At 41.3% G+C, this 20,380-nt stretch overlaps 1 protein-coding gene across 1 annotated transcript in view; it reads left to right on the top strand.

Annotated features, from left to right (window-relative positions):
• Positions 1 to 5,132, top strand: part of LOC145456024 (uncharacterized) — a 38,284-nt gene extending 33,152 nt beyond the window's left edge. The window contains exons 25-28 of the mRNA XM_080334055.1: positions 1,394 to 1,651; positions 2,300 to 2,833; positions 3,718 to 3,854; positions 4,249 to 5,132. Of these exons, the coding sequence (XP_080190181.1) occupies positions 1,394 to 1,651; positions 2,300 to 2,833; positions 3,718 to 3,854; positions 4,249 to 5,132 (1,813 nt within the window). The remainder of the gene's footprint in view (positions 1 to 1,393; positions 1,652 to 2,299; positions 2,834 to 3,717; positions 3,855 to 4,248) is intronic.
• Positions 5,133 to 20,380: the final 15,248 nt, after the last annotated feature.

The raw sequence follows: 20,380 nt of genomic DNA on the forward strand, positions 1-20,380 counted from the left end.
TGAATAGTACTCCAACTGGTAATTCAGTAGGAATTTAAGGCTCTAGTTCTACTTCTACCTATACTTGAGTACCAACACTGACCACTTTGCTGATCACCTCTGGATTTGTAAGAACCACATCTCAAAATTGTAAGCATAGCTTGCTTGCATCTTTCTAAATGCAAGATCTTAACCAGTGCGCGTTCAGTGGTTTGTTGTTGAATTAGAATCAGCTTGGGGCGGTAAAGCAGCCTTTCACTGTTAAACCATTCTTTTTGTATCGTTCAGTTCTATCTAGGCAGCATTATTACGAGAGAGCACCTGTAAATTTGTAGCGTGAGTATAAGAGAAAATTGTGCGAAATGAAATACGTGCGTTTTGATCGTTGTGCGAAAATGAAATTGTGTGATTTCAATTTTTTGATCAAACTATACTGAACTAAATCAATTACTGATCATTTAATATGGTAATTTTGCCGTTGCTGAAATCGCGGTGTTAATGGCGGCATTTTTCAATGTGTGCGTCGATTAATTGCAACTTGAGCAAATCAAGATTCAATCACATGTTTGCTAAGTAACATTTGTTACGTTGCGACTGTTCTTACGAACAAATCGTCTTGTTAAATTGCCGTTTTGAAGCGGTAGAACGGATGCATGCGTGAATCGAAACTGACCTGTCATGGAATTTTGTCAAAATTCGGCATATCACTGCGCTTACATGGCAATTGATCTCGTGGTGGTACAAAATATTGACCCCTGTACAGAAACGGCATTATTCGAGTCAGAAATGTACAACATACACAGAGAAAAATGTTGCGTCACACGAATATGTGTCGATTTTGAATAGTGATTCGATGCATTTGAGCTAACAAATGAGGCCAAAAGCATGAGTAAAATATGCACGTATGTTGAGTTGACTTGGCCATGAATACTTTGAACAAATCATACGATAACTTGAAAAACATTTTTGCACTATATGCAATGTGTTGTGCGATATCTAATGCTATCGATAAGTTTCGACATCACTATAACCAATTTTTGACAATATGGTGGGCATTGCCACTTGCAACTAATAGAAATCCTATGTAGGTCCGCGGCCCGCAGTTTCACCGTATTATTTATGTATGGCCCGCTTGTCAAAATGATTGCAAAATTTGGAATCATATTTAATTGAAATCTCCCTGAAGGTACTACAGCCTTTCATAATGCGTATGACTGGTTCTGAGCTGACGGCGGTTTGATTGATTGTGGTCGGTTTAGGCTTTGATTCTGCTTTTAATGTATTGGACAGCATTTTAATGGACAGCATTGTTTACTCAATATTTTGTAGCGACATTTTACTGTATCGCAGTGGTTGAGAACCACTGCTGAATTGATACTGACATACTTTAACAGCACCACGTCACCTTTTCCAGGTATGAAAGTAGAAAGTCGAGAATACCGACCCCTGTTCACTTCAATTCCGGCCGCAAATCAGCCACCGGCGTGCCATACCACGATTCTACTAGCGTGTCAAAATCGGCGCTTCGCAGCAACGTAGAGGGTGTGGGCAGTCACGAAATCGATACAGCCTCGAAATCGGGCCGGGGCAAAGCGCACGGAGACTCTGCTGGCAATAGAGGACACAAGATGCAATATGACGCGAGAAGCAGACAGCAAGAGGAGAGACCGAGGTGATTGTGGTTACTGAGTACTGGTTAGAGAGTGTAGTGTTGGAATATTTTTGGGAGAGACTTCAAACGAGTATGAAATACAGTGGGACGCTCAGATTCGAGCCGAGTCCCGAATCGAAGCCTGAAATTTCCCTCCCTAATTATAATGATGCCGCGAATTCAAAAATTTAAATCCAAGTTTGGAGAATCCAACAAACCGTATGCCAAATCCGAAATTCGGTGGGACGCTTGAATTCAAACTGAATCAAAATCCGTTATTTCGCCCATCGCCGTAATTATGGGTCAAGTTTAAAAATCCTTATCAATATATTGAGATTGCACCAAATCCTAAATCCAGTGGAACCCATGAATTTTAGCCAAATCCAATCCGAAATCTCTCTTATTACTGTAACGATTGTGCGAATTCCAAATTCCAATCAAAATTTCAAGCTTTCGCCGAACCGTAAATCCAATCAGAGCTGAAATCCGAAATTTGTTTTTTGTCACTGGATAAATAGGAAACCGAATCTGCAAACATTTTGCGTAATTCTATATCGCCGACCAAAAATTTTGATTTAGGCCTGTTCTGAAGCCAAGGAATTTTCCTATCATTCCTGGCACAGCAGTACCTACTGTAGTCTCCCTCTTGAAACGCTTTCCTGTTCTCAGGAACAGTTCCGCCCTCTCTTATCAGAAGGAGAATATCAGGCCAAAAAGTTCGACCGCATACCAAAAGCCGAACGCGGAAGCACGTAGCGCGGACAACGTGGAATGTTTCACTTTTGGTCGTCACGGCAACCTGAAATCGAAGACGCCAAAAAACCACTCGGCTGGCGACGCGACCGGCCCAGCCAAATATCCGCAATTTGCTAACGCCAACAGTAACAACAATGTCACGGCCGAGCTAGAGACCACCGGGTCGGAGGAACCGGTGCCTCCGCCTCGCAGGAAAGGGGGTTATCATCGCAGCCAGCTTCATTCCTCCCCGGCGGACATGCTGAAAGCAGACCGATCGAGTCAACCGGCCCAGTCCAAAATACAGTCACACCCGGGTCGGTTTGGTCAGGGCCGGTCGGACTTGGGCTACTATCGGCATGTGCACAGCAGAAGCGATTCAGGGTTTGAGCCGGGGTCTGACCCGGCTTCGCCGTTGTCACCTCATGTGGGTCCGATTGGGGCGCACAGCGATGGTCGTCGTCAAAGGTGGGTTCAATCGCTTTTTTGTCATGTTCTTCCGTGGAGATGGACACAATCATTCAAGCACTCAAATCTGAATCGAGTACTTTTTCTAGTGAGAGCAGTCAGAGATGAGTGCGAGTACTGAAATTGTGCGCTCTTCGCTCCTAAGAGTTGATTTATCAACGACAAACGACAATATTAGGGGGGTTGATAAAGATATGCCTCGATAATAAGGGGGTGATGAGTCAAAAGTTTGGAAACCACTTCTCCAGGCAGATCCCGGTTTTTTTCTTTAAAGCTATCTAGTTATAGAGATCCATCTTAGCGGTAGGTTGTCTTAGAGATTAGGCCAGGGGTGGCCAACCTTGTACGCCATAGGGCCACATGAGGTTTACGAACCATTGCTCGGGCCACTTCATTATTGATGACCTTTTGGTAGTCGTCCAATAAGATCGAATCTGATTAAGTAACGGGGGAAATAACACATATTACTACGCATCAAAATCAATAACAATCATGTCATTAAAACCCAGTCAACATACTTGCGACATTCGCGCGAATCGCGAAATTTTTTCAAATTTGATTAATAAATATATAGCGGGTCGCCTCTGTATACCGCTGTCCTGATTTGGCAAGGGCTGGGTTATTCAGGGCCTGGACTTACCAATATCGTAGATTTCGGTGAGCATGTGTCTCATTTTATGCCAAGGTTTCATCTCCAATGATCTTTTCGCGAGTGTAGATGCGAAGTCGCATGATAGACGACACCTTCTCTCATAATTTCGAAATATATAGCTTGACTCAATTCTGTAGACTGGGCGTATTTTAAATTTTCAGGAGGGGTTGACATAATCCGCGTCATGATCTTGTATAAGCTTGCTTTTCTTAGTCTACTTTCTTTTACCCAGAGACACCGATTCATCGGCGGGTGCAAGAACTAACGCCAACCAACCTGCATTTTCTCCCGAACATCGAGTCATGAACACGCCAGCTGGAAAGTACTATTTCGTCACTCCCGGCCAGCACGATCCCAGATTACACACCGGTTCGTTGACATAACTTGAAGTTATTGCTATTTCGATTGATGCACGAAAAATAGGGTCACTGCGCTCTAAATATGATATCTCGAATAAAAGTTGAATCCGTGAAAAACATTTTTGCAGCAGTCAGTTACCTCAGAAAGGCACGGTATTTCAAATGCATCTAAAAGATATTCACGAGTGGTATCATTCTACTCTGTCAATGTCTCTGGTATCGAGGTCAGGTGTAAATCTTTCTTATGCGGTGGCTTTGCACCAAAATTTTTTTTGCACTTTTGGATTCAACTTGAGAATCGTCATATATAGAACACCATACCCGTTTAGTACATCGTACAGTGTCTATTCAATATTGTGTAATTTAGTATACTGTATCGTCATACGAAATCTTGTTTTCCTCAGGATATGATGCTCCGCGCCAAACCTCCAGCAATTATGGGTACGGGCAGCCGACATCCTCTGCGTCAACAGATGGGCCGGTCGATTCCAAACCGCATATCTCCGGGCCACTGCAAAATTCTTACAGGCAATCGAAAGCTCAGGTTTCCTCACCGTATAATCAGCCGTACGGCGCTAACAGACCCGATATGTCTCCCGGAAAGTATAGTAACGTCCAGAGGCGTACGTCTAACAGTCATGCGGACAGCTTGAATTACACTCCTCCCACCCCCTCGTCCGCATACTCGAGTCAACCCGATAGCAGGCGTGGATCGAATATCGAAGACAACAAAACCAGGTATCAAACGCAGCCCAGCCCGAAACAAACAGATTTTTCCTCGCCCAGGGCAAGCGAGGATTCGACCGCATCCAGAGTCTCAAAACGGCGACAATTCAACGAATTTTTCGATGACAACCAAAAGCTCCGCGATTCGTTGGGCCGGCTGGACCAGTTATACACCGACGACGTCCACGATTCCACGGACAGCGCGTTTCAATTTGAGCGAATTCCGCGCGACGACAGTGTCGACAGCGTAAATACTTCCGGAAACCCATTTTCTTTGCACTACGCCGAAGACACTGAGACATATCCGCAGTCCGTTAATCATTATCCGCAGCACCGATATTCAGGTTCTCCAACGTCCAGTATTGACCGAAATAACAACGCTAGTGATCGCGATTATCCCAGCGACGCTATGGCTAATCCGCCGCAGCGTAATAAAGCTTTCGAAAAGCATCGCATGGACCCAAAAACGGGACACTACACTGAGATTGAAATCGGTCGCGAAGCAATATCGGGGTTTCAACGCGGGTTCAATGAATCCAAATCTAAAGAGGAATACGTGTGATTGGATAACATAGTGCTTCGACTAGATTGCGTCTTAAAAGGCAGGGTAAATGGTAGAAACAGTGCCTGTAGGCGCTCTGGTTTGAATGCGTGCCTCTCGAAAGTATGTGGAGTGAATGGACAATTGCACACGCCAGAGCATTGCAATGGAAGATTGCGTTAACGAGATTACACAACTGCGTGTTTTAATATACGAAATCGATCGCTTTGATTTGCGAATCGATATCCGATGACACCGAATTAGATTGGTTACCAAACTCTAACCAGATCCGATTTGTAATATGGCACGGCTGTTTTTCATTATCTCTATTGCATATATCTTAAAAGTTGTGTTCGCTCTGTGATAAAAAGTAACTGGTAGTTGACTAGCAGAATCTTTAATGCTTGAATTTCTTTGTATGTCATTTCGGTATGCTTTGTATTCTTCAGTTATGTACACTCGAATGCGTTGTAGACGCACAGATTATTATATATATATGTATATAAAAATGCGAGATTTCAAAGGACCCTCGAAAATGCGGGTGATACTATTCTTCTACACCACTGTACTTTTGTTTTTCATTCTTCACTGTAATTGTTTATTTGAAATCGTTCTGTAGATTTATCGGCTGTATTACTGTGATATTCAGAGAAGCATGATTCCCATATTGAAATTATAAGTTACCTACCAATGATCAATGTAGCTTCCGACGCAATGACTTTACTCTTGATAATTGCACCGGTTTGGAAGTTTTCATTCAAACTGCTGCTGGCGGACTTTATTTGATAAGTAGCTTAAACCAACTCATTCATTTTCATGGCTTACCTCAGAAGTGTGACTAGTATTGAGAGTTTCTTTGGGCCATGAAGCACGGCCATTGCATTCGCGGCGTGTTAGGGTTGATTTGATTGAGAAACATTTCATGATAATAGGAAGCCAATGCTTTTGCTGCCAGTTAGGAAATCAAAATAACTTGATTTCAACTCCGTTACACTCTGTTGACTATGATAAAGATATGTTATAACTTTGAACCTACTGTTTTATGCTTGAGTCACCTGCCAATGAATATACTAATGAAGCAGATTGTTTTCCGCGTGACCATTCAGAAATCTACCTTCAAGTGGTGACTGTTGGATTTCAGTCAACACTAGAGCTACATGCATCAATTCAGTGTTCTTATATTTCGCACCTTCCAAATTTCCCCCTGCAGATCGTTATTTGGATGCGTTCTACATACTGTACAAGGAGCAGACAGCAACAAACTCCTGTAATGAAAGAACACGTTGATATTCTTTACTCTAGACTTGTCATTCTTTTGATGCTCCGTACGTAGACCACTGTTAAAGAACCTGAAATCTCGTGTATCAGTTAATAAATGCATCGTATTTTGAAGCTGTTTCCATATTTGCGGATGAATTTGGTAGGCAGAACTGAAATAGTGCTGGTCTTGGGCCCGCAAAGGGTAATCAACCAAACTTCTGTGGGGTGTCGTCTAATTCTAATACGGTGGTGAGCAACCGCTCGTCTGCGGCAGGGTTGTAACCAAGTGACAAGGTTACGAGTCTCAAGTCGATCTTACTTATATAGCTTTGACTGAAGTCATTTTCAATTAATCAAATCACTAAGATAACTCCGAGTCCAAGTCGTGATGCGGAGGGTCGAGTCAGACTCAGCAGTCCCAGTCATTGCTGTGTTCACTGTTCAGTTTCGAGTTCATGTAATGTTCAACCCAAATTTTTACAACCTTGCTTGGGTGATGTCGAATACCTCGCATTCATAATGTTCTAATTTTCCTCATTCTCTACAATTTCTGGCCCTAACTTTGATGTACGAGTACTGATAGAACAAATACCAATATTATAGAACTATTCTTTGAAGCTAAAGTAAAATGCCTGTCTTGGCCGTTCGACTTTCAAGCAGAAGGCTCCTCCTCGCTGCCTCATCCGCGTCAGCGGTGTCTTACAAAAGCCTAGAGATGGGCCGTGCTATAAGTCGGCAGTTACGGAAAATAAGAAGAATATCGGCCTGGTGTAAATGACCATAGTAGTTCACCAACACCATGAATACCCCAAAAACAAACAAACAAGTGGTCAGTAAGGAATTCACACTTGTTTTTGAAATACTCAAGTAGTTTTTACTACTTGCAGTACTTCCTAAGTAGATCTATTTTTCCACTACTACTTCATAATATTTTGTGACTTATTTACTGCCTCTATTTTCAGTTTGTCGAGTAGAAGTAATATATATCTTCAATTCGACCAGGGGTGTCAAACTTAACTGACGTCGCTGACCGGATTCAATCCTTCAGATCGCTCGCGGGCCGCAGGAACATTTCTCGATCCCAAGGTACCTCGCAAAATACATGCTGTTTTTTCATTTGCTTACTCCATTAACCAGCGTGTATAACCTACACAATAGTATATTACATTATATGACGGATAATAGGGCTCCTTTTATTCGCAAGCAGTGGAATTGGCAATAATACGATGATTCGTCCGGCTGAATACAGTTATAAGCCGATATACAGTGACTCTAACGATGACATAAGTTCGCATACGTCTATATGCTCCCTTCGTTGAGTGGTATATGGCATCAACCCTGCGTATGCGCTGTGAGGAATGCAAAAGATGTATCCGCAAACGCGGACGTTGGAATTTGCTTCATATTATTATATCGCGATTAGGGCTGGGCAAAATCGAGTACCTGAGTGATTCGATTCTGAATCACGTAAAATGCTTCGAGTCGAGTCGAGTAATCGAGTATCACTCATTATGACGTAATTGCAAAATATTATTTGTCAAAGTTCAAATATGTACCTTTTAAGCGACCACAAAGAATATAATGCCTGTTATTCATCATATTAAGGATACTTTGGTATTTTTTCGACCATACCGATTTCATTGCACTTGGTGACAATATTATTTGTGGGATGATCATGACTTCGGAAATGTACTATTTCCAGTAACGTTCGTAGCTTTGTACTTCATGTTTCGTATGCTACGATACGGCCAATCAAGGTTTCAAGGCTTCAACAGTGAAATTAGTATAAACTCGTTGATCGTTGATAAACTCCTCGTTGATAAATCAACCTTGAGTAGCGAGGAGCGTATAATTTCAGTACTCGAAAAAATCGTCTTTTACTACTCGACTCGAATCATTAAAATTAATACTCGATTCAGATTCGAGTACTCGAATCATTGTGCCCAGCCCTAAATTCGCGATGCGGGTTTTCCTCGAGACCCTCTAATATAGGCTATTTTCCATGTAACCTGCATATCAGAGTTCTTGGCGTTCTCGCGTCTGCACTTTCTTGCCTTCTCGGAATTGGGTGTCAATGTAAGCGACCTGCTCCTAATGGTGACTAGAAACCACACCACAGTCGGGTGGTTATAATGTGGCTTTAACCGAATATATTTTCAACGCCATTTAAATATTTCATCAATGAGGACTGAGGAGTCTTGCCAACAATACTTAATTCCATGAAGTGAAAACCCGATAAGAACATTTGTGCTACCTGGTAATCTATATGCCATTTGAAATAAAGATAAGGAGAAATAAATGGTACGATGCATATAATCTCTCGTGGCCATATAGGCGCCGACTTTTATTTTTACATGGGGTGGCCAGATGAAAAAAGGGAGGTGTTTGAATAAAAAGGGAGGTGTTTGAAATTGTTTCAAATTTACTAAGGTAGCATCAATTTATTACGGTCAAGTACATGCATCATAAATGCACATTGCCCATAATACATGGATAGGACAAGCTTCATGTGTTGACTAATTTACGCGTACGAGCGCGCGTAAGCTTGCCAGCGAGTCCAGTGGCTAATTAGCGATATTCCTTAGTCTCGCTTCAATATCAACTATTCACCAATACGCGCGCGAACAATTGAATACGCGACCTCGGTGACGACGAACTATCTTTTGGTAACTCGACCTTAACACACATCTTCTGATGTTTTAGTATTAACGCTAATCAATTGAGTCTGTTCGTGGCGTTCGCAGATTCAAAGTTATTCAATTTCACGCTGTCAGTCTCAAGCCAGTATGACATAACAATCGCTCCAGTAGGGATAGCAGGCAAATCGTGCGAGGCCTTATCGCCTGCAGTAGACACTAGAGATGAGCATGGATTAGGATTAGGTTTTGAAAAAACAGGATTTGTGAAATTTTGTCGGATTTGGATTGGATTTGGACTAGACATTTTTTCAGAACGGATTAGGATTTGGATTGGATTGACCTATTTTCTTGAAGATTGAAATGTCGTGTGGCGAATGGCGACAGACTTTATTCAGATCAGTTATTAATGTACTTATGGTTAATAAGTTATCTTGAATCAAGTGAATCGTTGTTTGTGAAAGAAAATGTTCGAATCCCTCCATTGCATAAATTAGTATTTTTTCTGAATTTCCAGTTGGATTGGAATCGGATTAGGATTGGACATGGACTTGAATATGTGAAAGTTATGGATTAGGATTTGGATTTGGATTTGAAGGTTCGGATTTGGATTGGATTAGGACATATAAATTTCAAATCCGCTCATCTCTGGTAGACACTATATAGCAGTGGTCGGGAACCTTTTTCGTCCGAAAAGCCATATTGACCCTATATTTTCCATTTGAAATCCCAAAGAGCCATACAAGTCAATCAACTATTACGTCACAATTGAAAAACCGTGACGTCGTGGTAGCGCAAATTCGAAATCACTCCATGGCTTTCGTCGTTTGCACCGTATTTTCTCTGTAAAAACTCGTACTACAGTCATGCTGGTTGCCTGTATTTGAGTAATGAGTTTGCAAACCTTGAGTTACATAGATCTTTTGCAAGTTATATATTTTTAATTGTATTGCACTGAGAGGCAGATCATATTTTTCGAAGCTTAAGACCATTACCATTTAGATTTCGAGCACACTTAGACAACTGTAAGAGTATGAATCTACTTTTTACACGGTTTTATAGTTGATACGTCTTTTGTTGTTGCATGACATTCCTGATGACTTTGTAGTCTGGTTGATAATTGTTGTTGAGGTCAAGCTTCATACAAAATTTGAGAATTTCTTCAGTCATCCGAAATCGTAGGTTCGTCTTGATGCTTATCTTAAATGCGAGGACCCCTGATTCGTAGGTGAAGCCAAACATGATCACTATGCAGCAGTTTACATACCCACTGTAATGTGTGATGTGTCAGCGACGCGGGGTCAGGGGAGGCAGGTGACGCAGTGCCTCACCTGTCTACTAGATTTTGAACATTTTACTACAAAAATGACGCGACTTGCCTATTTATTGTTCGAAAACAAAGTGTGAATGGAGAGGTGAGGCATAGGTGAGGCACGGCCGGGCGATGCCTTACCTGTGATACCGCAATTCATCGTAAATATCATAAAATGTATAATGACTATGGTATTAATCGAATGTAATTGTAGCACTGATTCCGATTCGGCTTCTCAATTCACAAAGTATTCGGCGGTAACATAACGTAGCGCCGCACGCCTACATTTTAACAGCGACTACAAAGCTACGTTGTCAATCAAGAACGTGGATAGCAATGGCGCTGTTTTGTAATTTGAATTTGTAATTGAGAGGGTTACTTCTAGGGATGGTGTGAACCTCTGAAAGGTTCAGGTTCGTGTGAACGCGAACCTTTTTTAAAGGTTCTGTGTGAACACGAACGTGAACCTCGTGACGTCACGTGACGTCATATTGCTAATTACAACCCTTTCTTTCAATGACGTGATAGCCTAATATGCCCTATATTAATGTACACGATACCTAGCGAAGATTCGGCCCATATAATGCCACAATGCTGAAGTACATATCGGCGTTTTAAACGTCGCTAAATGTATCAACCGCGGTAATCAAAGGATATAATAATTGCATAAAATCAGTACATTCCGTCGCTTTGCCAACAATTTCGACGATGACTTACCAAGGAAAATAAGCCTATGCCTTAACGGTCTTAGCCAGACCAGACAATGTGTTCGGAGTCTGAGTATTGCTACATTGATATTGAGCAGAGTGTACAACGGGTTTCTATACTCGCTACCGATACCACAAACAACAAGTTATGCAGCAGTAGCACGCACATTAATCGCTCGGATTTGGTTTTAATGATACAGTAAAGATATGAAGTCAAGATTGACCCAGTACGACCGTTCGATTTTTTACATCAGAAGACGATATCAATGTCATTGATTGGTTGACTAAGCATCATTCGCTGACTACCTATATCGATTGCGGGTCAGGCTCACAGCAGAGAGTCACTAAATATTCACGAACGGAAAGCTGGATATTCCGAGAAATTTTTTGCAACAAAGCAAGTAAAACTTTTAAGGTTGTCGAGGTGCATGGTGCATGCTCGTTTAGTGTTGATTTTTTTATGCTGCCAACACCATGCATGGAGTAGCCCGCAGTTGAAATGCAATAAATTTGAGCCAAAGATCTTATAATGGAGTGAAAATTACAATTTACCAAAAGGTTCACAGTGCAGAACCTACCAAGGTTCTGTTGTGAACGCGAACCTCTAAATTTCCGAGGTTCACACACAGAACGCGAACGTGAACCTCACGTTCACACCATCCCTACTATATAGTTTAGGCCAGCGATGTTATCACATGCGCCTGTCCTGCTTTAAACTCGATAGTTCAGGCAGGTAACGATATCAGGCCTAGCCTGGTGAACGTGATAGTTCATGCCAGCGATTATAGGGCGCAGGCCTGCATGCGGACGCGCTAAATCAAACCAGCGACGATAGTGCACATCAAATGTCAATTACCCATTTCGCATACAAATAATTCTCGCTAATTTGCAATACGCAGCATCGATAATACGAATTGGCATTTCAGAAGGACGGGAGTGTCTAGTTGTAAATGAGAAACTCCCTGGCTACGCACATAGGGTTTTATTACCGACAACGCTCTGGTGAAAATCAGCCCGGTGCCTACGGCCTGCGTAGGTCCTGATTAGCCAGTCGAATTTGATCGTGAAATGCTGCGATTTTAATAATCCAGGTGTTATTGTAGCAAGAGAAATATGAGCGCATGGCGTGACCTTATCATTAGAAATACAAATCCCGATGGTTTGAAATTCGATCCGCGATATGGTTGCGCCCGATAGAGTCAGTCCAGCCAGCCAGTCAGTCCAGCCAGACTGTTTAGAGTCAAGTGTACCTGTTTGATGCTGGTGTGATCAGACTAGATGACCTTCACGGTCTTATCGATCATTCCTATCTAATACCGAATACTGTGCATGCATATTTTCTGTACTACCACCACTGCCGTGTGCTATGTATTTTGGTTTGATGAAAATAAAGACTCTCTCTCTCTCTCTCTCTCAGTCCAGCAATGACTTTTGTTGGAATTTAGAAGGTTCCCGCTCAAACTAATCGATAAATTCAGAGAATCTCATGTTGCATCAAATATTTGACAACATAATTCGACGCCGTGCACTGCACAACGCGCAGTATTAATAACAAATTAAGCACTGACAAGTGACGTCGAGTGTATAAAGCAGACAAGAATTAGTAGCCTACAGATGATAGTATACGAGAAAGCGCTCATCTAATCAAATCAGTAATTCCTCGACTTGCGTACAGCGCAATGGGGTTCCCGAGTCTGACATCGCGACAATTGTTTGCTCATTATAACGACGTTTGAGCTGCATTGCTGCAGTTTCTGATAAAAGTTAGCAAAGCCTTATTCCAGTAATGAATATGCGCAGTGCTCACTTTGCGCCGGAATGACTTTCAATTCGCAGGCATACAGAAACACACTGCCATATTTCGCTATCCAAATAAAGAGACTATCACGAAACCAACTCAAGAATTAATTTGTAAACGAATATGCGCGCAAATACAATTTAATAAGTAGAACCTGAATTCGCTCGTCTGGTCGAGAGAGGAGATGGTGTTTCTCGGCGCACACATGTCGAAATCGACGTCGTAAACGAGGTGGCTTCGATTGTAAGATTACTAATCAGTAGGGCAATTTTTTTTTTACCTAAAAAACGGAAGATTTTGACCTAAAAAATCTAAATTTTGACCTTTTTTGACCTAAAAAAACTGAAATTTGACCAAATTTTGACCTCACGTATGCAAATTAGGTGTTTTCGCATATAATGTTAAAATTGTACCACTTATCTTCATTTCTGGTTGGAACTGTCTGTCCTTACAAAGTAGATTGGCCTGGAAAAACGTTTTTGGCTCAGAAACTTACAGATTTTTACATGAAAAACTAGTATTTTAACGAAATCTGGCCCTATGAAGAATTCCATTAGTTACATTACGTATTCTGGTGGAAATAATTAAAATTTCTTGTAGTACAACAAAAGATCCTTTCCTACATTCTCGGGTAGAAAGTGTCTGTCCTTACTACGTAGCTTGCCAAGAACGGAGAAAGAACGTTCAACAGCAGCATTTGTTGGATGACAACACTCAAGTTGTGTGCACACTGCTGGTGACAAACCGTGTTGCTTCATTCTGGCAATGTTGTCTATATCACAATTTTTCAGCTTGCGCTTCTTGATATAAGAACCATGCAATGTCCAAGCAGTCTTGCTTCAGCTAGGATATTGCGGTACGTTGACCATAAAACCATGTCACTATTTGTTTCATTTGACCATTTATGATTCACAATGAGCAGACGATGGTCCGTTTACAACGGTAGGCCTATAAAGTAGGCTACAAGCTGTAAAATATCAAATGATAAGTTTACCGACAGCGCAAAATCTACGATACAAACGAAATGCAGAGGTCAAAAAATGTTTGACTTTGTAAACAATTTTGACAAATTTTGACCTAACGCTTCAATTTTGACCTAATTTTGACTTATTTTGACATGTCAAAAAAAAATTGCCCTACTAATCAGTTATCACGGATTACAATTTATTGGGCGTTATAAGCACTAGTTCGTCGTGGTCGACGAAGCTGCGTATTAAATTATTCGCGCGCGTATCGGTAAATGGTAAATAGTTGGCATTTACGCGATATCACGGACTCGCTAATTGACAGACGGCGGGCGTTTAAGCATTTTGTGTGGGGTGGCCGCCACCCCATAAATGTGTCATGGGGTGGCTGCGCCACCCATTAACTCGGTGCCTATGTTGGCTATAATATATATACGAATGTAATACAACGTATACATTGTTAATTCAATTCAATTTGTATGATTCGGAAATACTGTTGCCGTACGTTGATTCAATAAATTTACAGGTCGTGGAAACAGAAACAAAATATTCGTCCGTGTGATCTTCGAATACACGTGTACTAGACAGGCTTGGTGGTACGTCAGCAAACGAACCCTGCGGCGTGGGACACCAGTCCGTCGAGAGAAAGATATACGCAACGAATGCTACAGTAACCTTCTGAAGTCAGATTACCCAAGTATAACAACAACAAGCATTCGCTCTGAGGTAAAGTGGGTGACCTGCGACTTTCAATCACGACCGACCGAGCAGCCACGGGCCACGAAGAAGACAATATAAAGATCCGCTCACTACAACGGCGAGAAAGACCATACAGAGATAATACAAAGAGACTATTGAACGTGACATTCGCACAACGAGGAAACGACGGGGTTGTGCTTTCGACGATCAATACTAGGGTTAGTTCGGATATCAATAATTTTCACTATCCGGATAACGGATATGTCCGTATATTTGGAATTTAACTAACCGGTTAACCGGATAGTGAATTCTAAGTGAGATAATCGATTTCAGGAGGTCTGCATGAAAAATGGATCGCAAAATCATTACACAGTGTAATTGCAGCTCCCTCCTTATAAGCACACCGCATCAATAAGTGGCATCCTGTAGCCGGGACCGAGTTTTGTAACAAAGAGTCCCGACGTATTAAATGCTCTTTCTGCTTCCACAAAATGGGATGAATTATTGTAAGCAAGGCTGAATATAGTAAGCAGTGCTTCCTTTTTGCCCACTCTTCTGTTTAGGTGTCCAGTACTGGAAGGACGAGTAGCTGATACCGGAATTGAGGCCGACATTCTAGCTCGCTCTAATTCCTCCATGGGAAATTCACATGATCAGGCCCGTAGCCAGCCGAAAAATAAGGGGGGTGTTTTAAATAATTTAGTATCAGCGGAAATCAATTACGCTTGCACGCACGAACATGTTTCCGGAATGCGAACATTCGATGTCATTCAGTTTCGCAAGTCACTCAGTAATCACAATCGCTGATCATAATAATCTCAGCGGCATATTGTCTCCAAGCCACCAAAAGATAGGAGCCAACGTATGCCAGGCCCGAGACCAGGGCTGTGGAGTCGGAGTCGGAGTCGGTGGAGTCGGAGTCGGAGTCTGGGTAATTTTCGCTTGATGGAGTCGGAGTCGGAGTCGGAGTCGTGAAAACTATAATAGCTGGAGTCGGAGTCGGAGTCGGTCGGAAAATACTGACTGGAGTCGGAGTCGGAGTTTGTGAGAATGACCCTGACTTCGACTCCGACTCCGACTCCAACTTCTCTATCATAAAAACATTTGCTTTTGAAGAATTTTCAATAGAATTTTTATGTACCACCAATCACTGTTATTAATGACCATACACATCAGGTGCGGCCAGCGCGTGGCACGCAGGCCAAATTTGGCACTCGAGAAGGTTAGGTGTGGCCTGCGAGGTAATTCTCGAAATTATTTATGACTTCAGGTACAATTGCAAGGCCAACCAAAATTTGATTAGCATGAACGCTAAATTTGATGATGACTAAAACAAGAGTTCTGACGCATTGACGTATCCAGGGGCCAGCCACACTTTCCCCAGATCTTCGTATATGACCATAAAGTAGAATATTTCATAGCAGATTTAATTGACTTGAAATTTTTCTCGGTACTTCGCATGATTCGTTGTCACTAGATTTCTTGCATTCAGTATTTGAGCCCCCTTCTGAAAATTATAAATACCTATTATTCACAAAATTGAGTCTAACTATATTCGCAATTAGGAGATAACGTGTCGTCCAACATGCGACTTCGCTTGTGCACTCGCAGCGAGATCGTCGACAAAACATTTGCACAAAATGATAGAGGCATGTTCACTGATACCGTCGATTTTGCTATGTCTAAACGTCGAATAATCCTGTCCTTGCCAAATGAGCCCAGTGGTATACAGATGCGACCCCCAATGTATGTTAGCAACATATTTGATATATTTCAGTCATTATGTTGCAAAAAAATTTCGCGCTTCGCGCGACCAGGGCATGATTCCGCACTGCACAGTTGCATGACATACTCTTATCAATTTTAGAGCGTATTAATATAAGTCTTGTTTGCAATGTGACCTAATTCGGCTCGCTCCTATCGGACGACTAAAAAAAGGTTATCAACATTCCAGTTGCCCGCGCAATGGTTCGTAAATCTCATGTGTCCCTTTGGCCGAAAAAGTTGTCCACCCCTGATATAGATCAAATTAGACATTACTTGCAAATTACAACTCAGTTGCACAGGGGAAGGAAATCGCAATATGCGTTTTCGCGATGCAGTCAAAATTGATGCAATTTTTGGAATTATACCACGATACTGTGACAGAGCAAATGCATCGGCTGGTTTTGCAAAATTGTAAAAATGACGTAAATATGACCAAACGATGCTTCCCACTGGACAAAATTAAAAATATTTGTAGTGTAGCTTAGCTGTTTGGGTTGAACAAATGATTAAGAAATACTGCAAGTCCCAATCCTTGAATACTTGATTAAGTACATGTAGACTAGACATAGGCTATGGTCTTTGACTACTTAACTAAATTCCATTTATGACCAATGTCTATTAGTAGTAAGAGTGTGTGTGCTTGTAATCAGGATAGTGTGCAATGACAAAATTAGTAAGTTCAATCTCTTTATTAGTTATTGCTGAATCATACACAAGAGCTACACTTGGATTTTTTAGCTACATTTTTATTATACAGGATTGGATATCTGCCATATTTGAATGATTCATACATTTCAGGATATTGGAGAGTCCATGTTATAAAAACATGAAAAAGGAAGGATATTTAGCAAATCTTTCTTTCATGTTAATTGCATAGTGGATAATTCGAGCTGTTCCACAATGAAACAATTTAGCATGCCACCGTTAATCATATGTTTGCATATGTTTAATGGTTGTATGATAGTCATTCAACCGACAATGTGGCATATAATTTTCGAAGTAAATTGGTAATAATGCTGGAGTCGGAGTCGGGAGTCGGAGTCGGAGTCGGTACGTTTAAAGACCCAGGAGTCGGAGTCGGAGTCGGAGTCGGTACGTTTAAAGACTCAGGAGTCGGAGTCGGAGTCGGTATATTGAAAATGTGTGGAGTCGGAGTCGGAGCCGGAGTCGGTGGTAAAATTTACCGACTCCACAGCCCTGCCCGAGACTATGGTAACGCTAGCGATGATATCGTTCGTACCATGCCTATTGCAGATGCGATTGTGCAGGCCCGCGATAATATCGTGAGCACCAAGCCAATACAGATGCGATTATGTAGGCCAGTGATGGTATACTGTCCACAGAGCCTATTGCAGATGTGATTCTGCCAGCGGAACTATAGGCTTGTTGAAGACTCGAAAAATCAGGCCAGCAACGATAGCCGAGTTCGCGGCAATCAATGACATAATTTGGCGATCTTCTCAGCGGGAGATTGCGTCGCGTTACACAGTGCATTGACGTATCCCGCTAATTGACGTATCCCGCCAATTGGCCGCGCGAAACACTTATAATACGACTTATTAAAGCTTCCAAAAAGTTTAAAACACATTATTAACGATACTATTTTATCCGGTTAACCGGCTGATTTATATCCGGATATCGGATAATAAAAAAACCTGCGGTTAACCGGTTAACCGTTATCCGGATAATCCAACCCTAATCAATACGCCAGAACAAAGACAATAATGAAGACGTCTGCAGTGTCAGAAATAGGTCGAAACTCGCAGAAGTTGTGCAGATTTGCGGACAGTGGCGATCCAAGCATGCATCACACGGATTCGAAAAATAAAAGGTAGATCGATTTTATTCTCTTGCACTACGACGTTGGTTGGTTACTGTTATTGGGATATTGACAAAGTATAGTTTAGTAAAGTAACTTGCAATCATTGGTTTCTAAAGCCAGGTAGAAGTCACATTTCCTGCGAGTCAAATCCTGCGCGGCTGGCAGCTGTAGGACGCAGGTGCTTATATAGCATGATGTTTTGATAAGAGATGTGTGCGGGTAAACCCCGACGCTACCCTATTTATTCGATGCCATGATGCATCCAATGTATATGTGATGATATATTGCAAGCCTTTTGTAGAGATATTAGGCCTCTGCCATACAACAATGCCCTTATGTTGAGTATATCATTGAGAAAAATATGCACTGCGGTAGTGCATGATATTTGCAAACATTGCTTTGTATGTAATACAATAAATAGGGCACACTCTCGTTCTGTTGGAATATATCCTACCAATGTTAAATGCTACGTGATGTGAGTTAGGAAGTTTCATATCAATTTAGAATAAAATGATTGCAAGTGAAATTTAGGCCTTTTTATACCCATAACAGTGTCTTGCTAATTAGTTTGCGTGCGAGTGCTATTATCGGTGTCCTGAATGCTGAATGTCATGTATCATTTAATGTTGCCGTAATATCGTGTGTGTATCGTTTGAAGGTCTCAAGTGACGTTTGTGTTTTTTGAGCGCCTAATGTTGTTGATTTGTATTTCAGTAGTCTGCATAAACAGAATGTTACTTCAAGTCATTTCAAGATCAGCCGAATACTATGTTATGATGGTATTTCATTTTATTGAATTACTTTGCCCCTGCATATAAAATTTTTAACTGCTGTCTCCATTCCCTATGATTAGTTAGTACCCTAGGTGTAAGGTATTGAAAAATATATTCGTTTTTTTTACACAAAGTTCTTTGGGCAAAAAGGGGAAATTTATAACCGAATATATTTTTAACGCCATTTTAATATTTGATCAATGAGGAGTCTTGCCAACAATACTTCATTCCATGAAGTGAAAATCCGACAAGAACATTTGTGCTACCTGGTAATCTATATGCCGCGTGATATAGATATAAGAAGAAATAAATGGTACGATGCATATAATTTCTCGTGGCTATAATATATATTCGAATGTAATACAACGTATACATTGTTAATTCAATTCAATTTGTATGATTCGGAAATACTGTTGCCGTACGTTGATTCAATAAATTTACAAGTCGTGGAGACAGAAACAAAATATTCGTCCGTGTGATCTTCGATTACACGTGTACTAGACAGGCTTCGTGGTACGTCATCCAACGACCATCCACTGGCGTGGACGCCGGTCCGCCGGAAGGAAAGAAACACGCAACGAATCGTAGTCAGATTACAAAAGTATAACAACACCAAACATTCGCTCTGCGTTATAGTGGCATATAAACGTAATCGACATGAGATATCTTGGAGGACTATTCAATGGAATTATTTCTTACTCAAAATCTCAACATTTGTTAGAAATGTGCTGGATATTACTTGCATTTTTCAACTACTCAAAATTGCTTTGCCGGCCGGATGAAATCACCTGGCGGGCCGGAAGTGGCCCCCGCGGGCCGTATGTTTGACACCCCTGAATTAGACAGAGAGAGCCTGCGGAATTTTAGTGCTTATTCCACGGTGTACTAACATTAACAAGAATTTAATATTCACAAAAGTTATGTAAAGCCTATAGAACTTACATCGTGCTTCGTCCAAAGTAGTCTATATATGGAGCAGAGTTGGATCAATTGTAATTTGTAATTGAGCTGAATGTAATTAAATACATTTTTTCATCTAATTGTAATTGTAATTGTAATTAAAGCATTTCTATGTTGTGTAATTGCAACTGTAATTGTAATTTGATCAAAATTTTGCTCAATTACATTCTCAATTACATATTCATGGAAACCTGACAATCACAACATAAAATAATAATTTAATCAATCATTTATTCGTCGCACCAGTGAAAATCCGGTACGAACCAGGATGACGACGAGGGGCCTTAAGACCTTAGTAAACAGTCACCACATGTAATAATTAGCCTATTTACATCGGTGTTCTATGCGTGCTGCGTTATAACTAGATAATTCAGTCAGGCTAAACTGTTTCCCATACTTCAGTAGCAACAGAAAACTTTGTGAATTACAATATAGGCTAACCCAGTGGTTCTCAAACTGGGGACGTGTGCCCCTTGGGCGGCGTGAAAGCATCTGAACGGGGCGCGACGCTCCAGTGAACTGAAATATTTTCCGCACTTGGCCCGATTCACCTCCGTTTTATGGTTATTG

Source organism: Botryllus schlosseri, chromosome 14 (genome assembly GCF_051294905.1).
Source record: "Botryllus schlosseri isolate E-star chromosome 14, Bs_hap1, whole genome shotgun sequence".
NCBI lineage: Eukaryota > Metazoa > Chordata > Ascidiacea > Stolidobranchia > Styelidae > Botryllus > Botryllus schlosseri.